This window comes from Ornithorhynchus anatinus, chromosome 4 (genome assembly GCF_004115215.2).
Source record: "Ornithorhynchus anatinus isolate Pmale09 chromosome 4, mOrnAna1.pri.v4, whole genome shotgun sequence".
NCBI lineage: Eukaryota > Metazoa > Chordata > Mammalia > Monotremata > Ornithorhynchidae > Ornithorhynchus > Ornithorhynchus anatinus.
The window spans coordinates 128,295,573-128,309,481 of NC_041731.1; the positions used below are offsets into that span (position 1 = coordinate 128,295,573).

The 13,909-nt window shown below is 45.9% G+C and overlaps 1 protein-coding gene across 2 annotated transcripts in view; it reads right to left on the bottom strand.

Annotated features, from left to right (window-relative positions):
- Positions 1 to 13,909, bottom strand: part of PPP2R2C (protein phosphatase 2 regulatory subunit Bgamma) — a 322,790-nt gene that overhangs the window by 9,859 nt on the left and 299,022 nt on the right. For both annotated transcript variants that reach the window (XM_029064199.2, XM_029064200.2), the window contains one exon: positions 3,296 to 3,387. In XM_029064199.2, coding sequence (XP_028920032.1) covers positions 3,296 to 3,387 — 92 coding nt within the window. The remainder of the gene's footprint in view (positions 1 to 3,295; positions 3,388 to 13,909) is intronic.

The window sequence follows — 13,909 nt, forward strand, 5'->3', positions numbered from 1 at the left end:
ATCTTGTATCTAACTCAGTGCTAAGTAAAGTGCCTAGCACATAAGAACTTAAATGCCACAATTATCATTAATATTATTAATCTCCCTTTCCAGCCCCACGGCACTTATGTACACATATGTAATTTCATTTATGTTAATGTCTGTCTCCCCCTCTAGACTGTAAACTCACTGTGGGCAGGAAATGTGTCGGTTATATTGTTATACTGAAGAGAAGCAGCATGGCTTAGTGGAAAGAGCCCGGGCTTGGGAGTCGGAAGCCGTGGGTTCTAATCCCGGCTCCGCCACCTGTCAGCTGTGTGACTTTGGGCAAGGCACTTCACTTCTCTGGGCCTCAGTTCCCTCATCTGTAAAATGGGGATTGAGACTGTGAGCCCCATGTGGGACAACCTGATAACCTTGCATCTATCCCAGGGATAAGAACAGTGCTTGGCACATAGTAAGCGCTTAATAAATACCATCATTATTATTATTATCATCACTCTTCACAGTGCTTAGTACAGTGCTCTGCACATAGTAAGCACTCAATAACTATGATTGGCCGACGGTTGCATAGCTGGGAGAGTTCAAGACTAGGTAGACAGGATCCCTGCCCGCAAGGACCTGGCCATCAAGCAGAGGATCCCGTTTGGAAAATAATTCTTTAAGAGACCCAGGATGGACGAGCCAGGTGCTGTCCGAGAGATGAAAGTGCTGTTCATCCCAATAATAACAATGATAATAACAATCGTGGTATTTGTTGAGCAGTTACTACGTGCCAAGCACTGTTCTAAGCACTGGAGTAGATATAGGATAATCAGGTTAGACACAGTCCCTGTCCCACATGGGGTTCACAGTCTTCATCCCCACTGTGCTGATGAGGTAACTGAGGCACAGAAAAGTGAAGTGACTTGCCCAAGGTCACGCAGCAGACAGGAAGCAGAGCTGGGATTAGAACCCATGCCCTCTGACTTCCAGGTCCGTGGTCTTTCCACAAAGCCATGCTGCTTCCAGAAGAATTCAGGCTGAAGTACACAAAGTGAGAAGCACCGTAACTAGTGGGAAGATCAAGAACCTGGGATTCAGAGGAGCAGGGTTCAAATCCCTGCTTTGCCCCTTGTCTTCTTTGTGACCCTGGGGCAGTCACTTCACTTCTCAGTGACTCGGTTTCCTCACACGTAAAATAGGATTTCAGTACTTGCTTTCTCTCCTACTTGCTACTCTCTCCCCCCCGATTAGACTGTGAGCCCGTCATTGGGCAGGGACTGTCTCTCTCTGTTGCTGAATTACATTCCAAGTGCTTAGTACAGTGCTCTGCATATAGTAAGTGCTCAGTAAATACTATTGAATGAATACTTACATTGCAAGCCCTCTGAGGGAAAGAGACCATGTCTAACTCCCACCTATATATCCTTTCCCAGGGCTTAGTACAGTGCTCTGCACACAATAAGAGCTTAATGATCAGTCATATTTACTGAGCTCTTACTGTGTTCAGAACATTGTATTAAAAGTAGGGGGAGAGTACAGCATAACAATATCACCGACACACCGCTTGTGCAAATTGAGTTTACAGTCTAGTTGGGGATACAGATATTAATATAAATGAATAAATTACAGCTATTAAAAAAGTGCTGTGGGGCTGAGGGTGGGGTGAATAAAGGGGGTAAATTCAACTGTATTTATCAAATGCTTACTGTGTGCAATACACTGTACTAAGCACTTGGGAGAGTACAGTGCAACAGTTAAACTGACACGTTCCTTGTCCACGATGAATAGTAATAATAACAATAATAATATTGCTTCTACTTATATTATGAGGTACATATGGATCAAGAATTGTAATTGACCAGATTAACTTTTATCTACCCCAGTGCTTTGTACAGTGCTTGGCACAGAGTAAGTGCTTAGCAAATACCAAAATTATTATGATTATTATTATTTTTCTCTATTAGCGCAGTGGCTAACATAAAACTTTAGTAACTTGCTTTCATTCATTCATTCATTCAGTCACATTTATTGGGCGCTTATTTGTGGAGAGCACTGTGCTAAGTGCTTGGGAAGTACAATTCAGCAACAAATAATAATAATAATGCTGGTATTTGTTAAGCGCTTACTATATGCCAAGCACCGTTCAAGCGCTGAGTGAGATACAAGGCAATCAGGTTGTCCCACGCGGGGCTCACAGTCTTAATCCCCATTTTCCAGATGAGGTAACTGAGGCACAGAGAAGTGAAGTGACTTGCCCAAAGTCACACAGCTGACAAGTGGCGGATCTGAGATTAGAACCCACAACCTCCGACTCCCAAGCCTGGGCTTTTTCCACTAAGCCACGGTGATTCTCTAAGAGAGAAGACAGAGAGAGACCCCCCCTGCCCACAACGGGCTCACCGTCCAGAAGGGGGGAGATAGACATCAAAACAAGTGAACAGGCATCGGTAGCATCATTATAAATAAAGAGAATTGTAGATATAAAGTTTACTTGAGTTTGATACGCTTTCCCCACCAATCAACTGCAAACTCCTCCAGGCCTCTTATTTGTTTTTCCTTTGCCTTCCCCACAGAGTCTAACACAGTGCTTCTCCCAAAGTAGGTGCTTAATAATAACTGAATTTATATATTTGCTCTTAGGTGTCTAAGGGCTATCACTTTACCTATTATGATTGTGGTATTGGTTACGTGTTTACTATTTATCAGGCACTGTTCTAAGCTCTGGGGTAGATACACATTAATTAGGTTGATGATGACGATGATAGTATATTTGTTAAGCGCTTACTATGTGCCGAGCACTGTTCTAAGCTACAAGGTAGTCAGGTTGGCCCACGTGAGGCTCACAGTCTTCATCCTCATTTTACAGATGAGGGAACTGAGGCACAGGGAAGTGAAGTGACTCGCCTAAAGTCACACAGCTGGCAAGTGGCAGGCAGGGGATTAGAACCCATGACCTCTGTCTCCCGAGCCCGTGCTCTATCCACTAGACCATTCTGCTTCTCACCGGGGTCCCTACAATCTTAGTCCAACCTTCCTGTGAGGTAGGGAAAGTTGGATATTATTACTCCCATAATCCAGAGGAGGAAACTCAGATCCAGAAAGGTTATATGACGTGCCCAAAGTCACACAGCAGTCCGGGGGCAAAACTGAGACTTGAACCCGCACCCCCCGACTTCCTGACTCTTTCCATCACCCCTCACTGCCGTGTACAGTTGTAGGCAGAGCCATGAGAAGGTTGGAAACCCTGAATTCTCTACTGGCCCACTGGGTCAAAACGGTCCCTTAAATCCGAGGGACTCGCTACATAGTTAAAACACACGTGTGCTTTTACCTGTCAGATCCATTCCACGCACATTCAAACTTGTCAAAAATGCAATCATTTTCATACAAGGAACACAGCTTGCTTCTAAGGTAATCGTGGACCTGTAAGGGAAAATGAATGCAATTATTTTAAATGAACAGTGCGATAATCTTCTCCCAAACATTATCTTCCCAATTTATTGGGTTTTCAAAAACAGCTTACGCCCAGAACTCTAAAGTGATATGGCTCATAATATTTTTTTTATGGTTCTTCTCGCTTTAGAGAACCCCTGGGGAGCTTTTAAAGCACACAGCACAAATGTCAGGCGAATGCTTCGGTGAGTACCCAAGCCAAACACTGCAGAGTTTCAACAATATGGAAAGAATGATAACAATTACTGCTTTGTTTGTTAAACTCTTATTATATGCCAAGCACTGTATTAAGCGCTAGGATAAATAAGTTAAGGGACCATCTCCAAATCACATAGCAGACCTGCGGCTGGGGTAGGACTAAAATTAGGGTCTCCGGACTACTTTTTTAAATGGTATTTGTTAAATGTTTACTATGCGCCAAGCACTGTACTAAGCGCTGGGATAAAGGATACAGTCCATTGTTCCATCGGGGGTCACAGTTACAGTGAGTTAGGAGGGGGTGAGGTGATGGAGAGTTTTAAAGTCAATGATGAGGAGCTTTTGTTTGATGCGGAGGTGGATGCTAGAGAAAAATAATAACAAAAATGATGATGGTATTTGTTAAGCGCTTACTGTGTGTCAAACACTTTTCAAAGCACTGGGGTAGGTACAAGGTAATCAGGTTGGTCCACGTGGGGCTCACAGTCTTAAACCCCATTTTCCAGATGAGGGAACTGAGGCCGAGAGAAGTGAAGTGACTTGCCCAAGGTCACCAGCAGAGAAAAAAAAATGGCATTTGTTAAATGTTCACTATGTGCAGAGCACTGTTCTAAGCGCTGGGGGAAATATAGGGTAATCTGGTCATCCCACGTGAGGCTCGCAGTTAATCCCCATTTTACAGATGAGGTAACTGAGGCACAGAGAAGTTAAGTGACTTGCCCACAGTCACACAGCTGACAAGTGGCAGAGCCGGGAGCCGAACCCATGACCTCTGACTCCGAAACCCAGGCTCTTTCCTCTAAACCACGCTGCCTCTCTAATCAGCTCTAGATTAAATCAATCAGCCAATCAACCTTATTTATTGAGTCTTTATCATAATGATAATAATCATCATGGTATTTGTTAAGCACTTAACTATGTGCCAGGCACTGTACTAAGCGCTGGAGTAGATACAAGCAGATCGGGTTGGGCACAGTCCCCATCTCAAATGGCGCTCACAGTCTCAATCCCCATTTTACAGATGAGTTGACTGAGGCCCAGAGAAATGAAGCAACTTGCCCCAGGTCACACAGCAGACGAGTGGCAGAGCCGGGACTCCCTGCCTCCCAGGCCCTGGCTCTATCCACTACGCCAAGCTGCTTCTCAGCTTCTCTTCATGGGCAGAGCACTGTGCTAAGTGTTTGGGAGAATAAAATATAAGAGTTGGAAGACACGTTTCCTCCCCACAATGAGCTTACGGCTTAGAGGGGGAGATAGGAGTTAATATGAGTGAATAAATTATAGATATGGACATCGTAAGTGCTGTGGGGCTGAGGGTGGGGGAATCGAAGGAGCAAATCCAAGCTCAAGGGCAGAAGGAGAACCTGATTACCTTGTATCTACCCCAGCTCTTAGAACAGTGCTAGGCATAGTATAGTAAGTGCTTAACAAATACCATCATCATCATTATCATTATTATTATTCTCCTCTGAGAAAATATCCTATTGTTGGAAGGAAGCCCTCCAGCAGCGATTTCCAAGCCTGCTCTTCCTGGCCTCGGTCCCTGAATCCTCTCCATCGCGCACACGCAATCCGGCTGTCTCCAGCTCGCCCGATCGCTTCCCTGAGGTTGATGACGGTAACGCCGTTCAGAGCAGCCGTGAGGGTAGAACACATGAAAACAACCTGGACAATTCACTCAGTATTCCAGAAATTTCAGTCGCGAGTCCATTTTCCACTGGAGTAATGATGACGATGGTGGCGTTTGTGGCAAGCACTGTACTAAGTGCTGGGGTGGATACAAGCGAAGCAGCGTGGCTCAGTGGAAAGAGCACAGGCTTGGGAGTCAGAGGTCATGGGTTCTAATCCCGGCTCCGCCACTTGCCAGCTGTGTGACTTTGGGCAAGTCACTTAACTTTCCTATACCTTAGTTACCTCATCTGTAAAATGGGGATTAAAACTGAGCCCCACGTGGACAACCTGGTCACCTTGATCCCCCCCAGTGCTTAAAACAGTACTTTGCACATAGTAAGAATTTAACAAATACCATCATTATTATACAAGCTACTCACATTGGACACAATCCCTGACCCACATGGTCCTCTCAACCTTAATTCCCATTTGACCTCCTTGACCTCTCAGCTGCCTTTGACACTGTTGACCATGCCCTTTTCCTCCACTCCTTATCTCACCTTGGATTCACGGACTCCGTCTTCTCCCGGTTCTCCTCTTATCTCTCTGGCCGGTCATTCCCGGTCTCCTTCGCAGGCTCCTCCTCCCCCTCCCATCCTCTAACTGTCAGGGTCCCTCAAGGCTCAGTTCTTGGCCCTCTTCTGTTCTCCATCTACACTCACTCCCTCGGTGAACTCATCCACTCTCACGGCTTCGACTATCATCTCTATGCAGATGACACACAGATCTACATCTCTGCCCCTGTCCTCTCCCCCTCCTTTCAGGCTCGTATCTCCTCCCGCCTCCGGGATGTCTCCACCTGGATGTCTGCCGGCCACCTAAAACTCAACATGGCCAAAACTGAGCTCCTCATCTTCCCTCCCAAGCCCTGTCCTCTTCCTGACTTCCCTGTCACCGTGGACGGTATGACCATCCTTCCCGTCTCTCAGGCCCGCGACCTCGGTGTCTTCTTTGACTCGGCTCTCTCGTTCACCCCACGCATCCGATCCGTCACCGAGACCTGGCGGTCTCACCTTTATAATATCTCCAAGATCCGCCCTTTCCTTTCCACCCAAACAGCTACCTTATTGCTACGGGCTCTCGTTATATCCCGGCTAGACTACTGTGTCAGCCTTCTCTCTGACCTCCCTTCCTCCTCTCTCGCCCCGCTCCGGTCTATTCTTCACTCCGCTGCCCGGCTCATCTTCCTGCAGAAACAATCTGGGCCTGTCACTCCCCTTCTTAAACAACTCCAGTGGTTGCCTATCGACCTCCGCTCCAAACAAAAACTCCTCACTCTAGGCTTCGAGGCTCTCCATCACCTTGCCCCTTCCTACCTCTCCTCCCTTCTCTCTTTCTACCGCCCACCCCTCACGCTCCGCTCCTCCGCCGCCCACCTCCTCACCATCCCTCGGTCTCGCCCGTCCCGCCATCGACCCCCGGGCCACGTCCTCCCGCGGTCCCCGAATGCCCTCCCTCCTCACCTCCACCAAACTCTCTTCCCCTCTTCAAAACCCTACTGAGAGCTCACCTCCTCCAAGAGGCCTTCCCACACTGAGCTCCCCCTTTTCCCTCTGCTCCCTCTGCTCCCTCTACCCCTCCTTCACCTCTCCGCAGCTAAACCCTCTTCTCCCCCCTTTCCCTCTGCTCCTCTCCCTTTCCCTTCCGCTCCCCTCAGCACTGTACTCATCCACTCAACTGTATATATTTTCATTACCCTATTTATTTTGTTAATGAGATGTACATCACCTTGATTCTATTTATTTGCTATTGTTTTAATGTGATGTTCATCCCCTTGATTCTATTCATTGCCATTGTTCTCGTCTGTCCATCTGCCCCGATTAGACTTCGAGCCCGTCAAAGGGCAGGGACTGTCTCTATCTGTTGCCGATTTGTACATTCCAAGCGCTTAATACAGTGCTCTGCACATAGTAAGCGCTCAATAAATACTATTCAATGAATGAATGAATGAATGAATTTGACAGATGAGGTAACTGAGGTCCCTAGAAGTGAAATGACTGGCGCCAGTGAAATGACTGGCCCAAGGGCACATATAGAGAAGTAGCATGGCTTAGTAGAAAGACAACAGGCTTGGGAGACAGAGGTCATGAATTCTAATTGCGGCTCTGCCACTTGTCAGCTGTGTGACTTTGGGCAGGTCTCTTCACTTCTCTGTGCCACAGTTACCTCATCTGTAAAACGGGGATTAAGACTGTGAGCCCCACGTGGACAACCTGATAACCTTGCATCTCTCCCAGGGCTTAGACCAGTGCTTAGCACATAGTAAGCGCTTAACAAATACCATCATTATTACATAGCCGGCAAGTGGCAGGGCGGGGTTTAGAACCCACGTTCTTCTGCCTTCCAGGCTTGGGCTCTGTCTATCTACTAGGCCACATTGCTTCTCTTATAAGGTTAATGTTCATCCTCATCCATACATCACAGATCCAAAGCTGCCGGTGGAAAGTTTCATAGGTATTAAGGCAACAGATGGAGCCCAGATGTTTCTGATAAATTCCCCTGCAGAATGACGCTGTTTTGTTATCTCAGCTCTCCGCGCCAGAGGAGAGAGTTCAAGGAGAGCTCAGGTCATACAGGAAATTGACTATTCATTTTTTCATTCATTCAATCATATTGATCGAGTGTTTACTGTGTGCAGGACTCTGTACTAAGCGCTTGAGAGAGTACAAGGGAGTCAGCGGTCCTGGGCTCTAATCCCGGCTCTGCCACTTATCAGCTGTGTGATTTGGGGCAAGTCACTTAAGTCGGGGCCTCAGTTCCCTCATCTGTAAAATGGGGATGTGAGCCCCATGTGGGACAACCTGATGACACTGTCGATCATCCCCTTCTCCTCCACACCTTGTCTCACCTTGGCTTCACGGATTCTGTCCTCTCCCGGTTCTCCTCTTATCTTTCTGGCCGTTCATTCTCGATCTCCTTCTCGGGCTCCTCCTCCCCCTCCCATCCTCTAACTGTAGGGGTTCCTCAAGGGTCAGTTCTTGGCCCTCTTCTGTTCTCCATCTACACTCACTCCCTCGGTGAACTCATTCGCTCCCAAGGCTTCAACTATCATCTCTATACAGATGACACCCAAATCTCCATCTCCTCCCCTGTTCTCTCCCCATCCCTTCAGGCTCATATCTCCTCCTGCCTCAAGGACGTCTCCACCTGGATGTCTGCCCGCCACCTCAAACTCAACATGGCCAAAACTGAGCTCCTCATCTTCCCTCCCAAACCCTGTCTTCTTACTGACTTCCCTATCACTATGGACGGTATGACCATCCTTCCCGTCTCACAAGCCCGCAACCTAGGTTGTCATCCTTGACTCTGCTCTCTCATTCACCTCACACGTCCGATCCGTCACCAACACCTGTCGGTCTCACCTTTACAATATCCCCAAGATCCACCCTTTCCTCTCCATCCAAATGGCTATCGTATTAGTACAAGCTCTCATAATATCCCACCTGGATTATTGTGTCAGCCTCCTCTCTGATCTCCCTTCCTCCTGTCTCTCCCTGCTCCAGGCTATTCTTCACTCCGCTGCCCGGCTCATCTTCCCACAGAAAGGCTCTGACCATGTCACTCCCCTCCTGAAAAACCTCCAGTGGTTGCCTATCAACCTCCGCATGAAACAAAAACTCCTCACTCTGGGCTTCAAGGCTCTCCATCACCTTGCCCCCTCCTACCTCTCCTCCCTTCTCTCTTTCTACCGCCCAGCCCGCACGCTCCGCTCCTCCGCCGCCCACCACCTCACCGTCCCCCGTCCTCGCCCATCCCGCCGTCGACCCCCGGGCCACGTCCTCCCGCGATCCCGGAACGCCCTCCCTCTTCACCTCCGCCAAACTAAGTCTCTTCCCCTCTTCAAAACCCTTCTGAGAGCTCACCTCCTCCAAGAGGCCTTCCCAGACTGAGCTTCCCCTTTTCCCTCTGCTCCCTCTGCTCCCCCTCTGCCCTCTGCTCCTCCTCCTTCACCCCTTCCCCTCCCCTCAGCACTGTGCTCATTTGTATATATTATTACCCTATTTATTTTGTTAATGAGGTGTACATCCCCTTGATTCTATTTATCGTGATTATGTTGTCTTGTTTTTGTTTTGTTCTGTTTTGCTCTGCCGTCTGTCTCCCCCGATTAGACTATGAGCCCGTCAATGGGTAGGGATTGTTTCTATCTGTTCCTGAATTGTACATTCCAAGCACTTAGTACAGTGCTCTGTACATAGTAAGCACTCAATAAATACTTTTGAATGAATGAATGACCTTGTATCTATCCCAGCACTTAGAACAGTGTTTGGCACATAGGAAGCACTTAACAAATACCATCATTATTATCATTATTATTAATACAACCATATGCAGACACATTCCCTGCCCACAGTGAGCTTCCAGTCTACAGGAAGATCTAGGACCTTGCCGAGTCCCTGGACTTTGTAACAAATGCCTTACCCAGTTGAGAAAGAAGGTCCTTCCTGATTAATTCTCATTCATTCATTCATTCATTCAATTGTATTTACTGAGCTCTTACTGTGTGCAGAGCACTGTACTAAGCGCTTGGAATGTACAATTCAGCAACAGATAGAGACAATCCTTGCCCAAGAGTGGGCTTGCCCTCTAAAAACTCAACACCCAAATCAAAAGCGAAGCAGCATGGCCTAGTTGGAAAATTCATGATTAGTTCTCAACCCCCAAATTAAAAGCATGGCCTAGTTGGAAAAGCATGGGTCTGGGAGTCAGAAGACCTGGGTTCTAATTCCATCTCCACCTCATGTCTTCTGAGAGACCTTGGGCAAGTCATTTCACTTCTCTGGGCCTCAGTTACCTCATCTGGAAAATGGGGACTAAGACTGTGAGTCTCATGTGGGACAAGGGGCTGTGTCTAACCTGATTATCTTGTATCTACTCCAGGGTTTACTGCAGTGCTTGGCATAGAGTAAGTGCTTAATAAACACCCTTAAAAATAAAGAGCGTCTTAGTGAATGGGGTGGATTAAAAACTGATGATGAAGAAGAGGAGGAGGAAGGGGAGGAAGAGGAGAAGGAGAAAAAGCAGCATGGCCAAGTGGGTAGAACATGGGCCTTGAAGTCAGAAGGTCCTGGCTTCTAAGCCCGGTTCCGCCATTCGTCTGCTGTGCGACCTTGGGCAAGTCACTTAATTTGAGCCCCACGTGGGACAGGGACTGTTTCCAACCTGATTAGCTTGCATCTATCCCAGTGCTTAGTACGGTGCCCGGCACATAGTAAATGCTCAAAAAAATACCATAAATAAAATGTGGAAATTGAGAGACGTCACTTAAACTGTATCAGTCAGCTGGGCCAAAGAGAAAAAAGACGATTCCCCTTCAAGCTGCTTCCACACAAATGTATACTGAACACATGAACTCTGTGGTTTGGATTGTATCAACCCCAACGCTTAATACAGTGCTTGGCACTCAGTAAGAAATCCTTTTATCATTATACCTCTTTCTTTAAAAAATTTCCTACATATATGTAAATGGTTTAAGTCATCAATAGGCTCCCCATATTTTCCACTATAATGTATTTACTTAGGCACAAGAAAGTACCTACCCAAGGATAATCAATCGATTGGGCACTTAGTATATGCAGACCACTGTGCTAAGTGCTTGGGAGAATATGGTATACCCCTAAAACAAACACATTCCCTGCCCACAATGGGCTCACGATCTAGAAATAATGAGTTTCCAATCTAGAAACACATCTCTCTCACTCTCTTCCAGGCTCATGAAAGAGATTTAACACGAAAAACATCTAAAAGTAATCGTTGCATTATAGACCTTCTGAGCTGGCCTTATGAGAAACCTGTTTATTAGTTGTGGATTTTTCTTTTTAAGTTACTTCCTGGCATGCGTGCTTATTTCGTCATCATTACACCGATCTACAAGCCATTTCTACAACGTGGGTATTAAGCACACTTTCTCTCCCACACTGTGTGTAATGTACTGCTGTGACAGACCAGTTAGGAAGTCTTTGTTAAAACCCTGAATCTCAAATAAACACGTTTATTTAAACAGAGATCTTTTTTCCCAGAAGGAATAAAAGCCCTTCTATCCCTATCACTATGGATGGTATGATAAATTCCCCGGGGTATGACCATATCCCGAGGCTTATTTTGTTTTTCTATATTTTTTTTTATTATTGATCCAGAGGAATCGTGGTCTAGTGGATAGAACCTGGGCCTGGGAATCCGAAGGACATGAGTTCTAATCCCACTCTGCTGCTTATCTGCTGGGTGACCTTAGGCAAGTCACTTCACTTCTCTGTACCTCAACTGGAAAAGGGGGATTAAGACTATGATCGCTATGTCGGACAGGGACTATGTCCATCCCAATTTGATTGTATCCACCCAAGTGCTTAACAGAATGCCTGGCACAGAGTATGCGCTTAACAAATACCTCAATTATCATTACAATTATTATTATTATATGGAATCCTGAAGCCAGGACTCCAGGTACAAACTGATATTAGATTATAAACTCCTTGTGGGCTGGAATTGTGGCCATCTATTCTAGCATACTCTCCCATCAGCCTAGTACGGTGCCTTGCATGGACTCAACATTCAATAAATGATAGAGAAGCAGCTTGCCCTAGTGGAAAGAGCCCGGGCCTGGGATTCAGAAGGACCTGGATTCTAATCCCAGCTCCACCACTTGTCTCCTGTGTGATCTTGGGCAAGCCACTTCACTTCTCTTTGCCTCAGTTACCTCATCTGTAAAACGGGGACGAAGAACGTGAGCCCCACGTGGGACAGGGACTGAGTCCGACCCGGTAAGCTTCTATCTACCCCAGGCACATGGTAAGGGCTTAACAAATACCATATTTATTAGGATCAATCATTATTCTTCCTAAAATTACAGTATCCCATTGCAACCTTCTGAGAGGGGCTTGAATCGGAGCGAAACCTACACGCTTTTAAACAGTTATTTTCCAATGGATTCTTCCGGCTGTCTCATAAATCACTCACATGCTCCAGTTTTTCTTTGTGTGCTCAGCTGCTACATTTTTGTTTATCCTCAAGCCCCAAGGGATTTTCCTCCTCACTGGGCCTCGTTCTCATCTCTCCTGCAGCCAATATCTTACTCAAAGTCACAAAGTCTTGCTTCTTTTCTGTTCTATTGTACTTTCCCGAGTACATAGTACAGTGCTCCGCACACATAATGCTCAAAAGATACCACCGATCGATCGATTGATTGATTGGATATCTTTATACTCTCTTCCCTTCTTCTTCCTGTGATATATTTTAGTGCCTGTCTCTCCTCCACCTCCCCCAAATATATTGTAAACTCCTTGAGGGCAGGAATTATGTCTCCTGATGAGATTGTCCTCTCCCCAGCACTTAATGCAGTGCTTTGCACAGAGTGGGTGCTTAATGATTATTACTACTGCATTTGTTAAGAGCTCAATGAGTACTACTGATCTAACATCAAAATTTAGCACTTTGGTATATTATCAGACTTTTTTAATGATATTGGTTAAGTGGTTACGATATGCCAAGCACTATTCTAAGCACTGGGATATTTAAAAGTTTATCAGGCTGGCACACAGAGATTTAATAAGCCCAGGGAGCCTGGAAGTTGATGGAAGTAGTCCTAGATATAAATTTTTCATTTTGCAAAAAAGAAAAAAAAATGCTTTTTTAAATTATTTCTCAGGTCTCAGCATGGAGGCAGAGAACTTCTGAATTGGTTTCTAACTGAATGGGGTTCTAATCCCAGCTCCACCACTTCTGCCTACTATGTGACCTTGGTCAAGTCACTTTACTTCTCTGAGCCTCAGTTTCCTCATTTGTAAAATGGGGATTTAATGCCTGTTCTCCCTCCTATTTAGACCTTGAATCCTCTGGAACAGGGACTGTGTCCAACCTGATTAACTTGTATCTACCTCAGCGCTTAGAACAGTGCACGGCCCATAATAAATTCGTTGATTCAATCGTATTTATAGAGTGCTCACTGTGTGCAGAGCACTGTACTAAGCACTTGGAAAGTATGATTTGGCAACAATTAGAGACAATCTCTTCCCAGCAACAGGCTCACAGTCTTAGCAAAAATAATAATGATAACTATGATGATAATGATGATAATAATAATAACGGTATGGTCCTTGTGGGCAGGGAACATGTCTACCAACTCTGAGGTATCGTACTCTTCCCAGAACTTAGTACAGTGCCCTGCACACAGTAAGCGCTCAATAAATACAATCGATTGATAATGAGAATAATCACTGATGACAGGAATCATGAGTCTCTTGATTCTGTTGTGCTCTCCGAAGGGCTTAGTGCAATGCTCTGAACAGAATAAGTGCTCAATAAACGCCCTTGATTGATAGATCGGAATTAAAACCCATGACCTCTGACTCCCAAGACCGAGCTCTTTCCATAATGCCACATGAGATTCAGATAATGCTAGTACTACTTATACTACTACTACTACTAATAATAATAATGTTGGTATTTGTTAAGCACTTATTATGTACAGAGCACTGTTCTAAGCGCTGGGGTAGATACAGGGTAATCAGGTTGTTCCACGTAGGGCTCACAGTCTTCATTCCCATTTTACAAATGAGGTAACTGAGGCACCGAGAAGTGAAGTTGGTATTTGATAAGCGCTTACTATGTGCAGAGCATAATAATAATAATA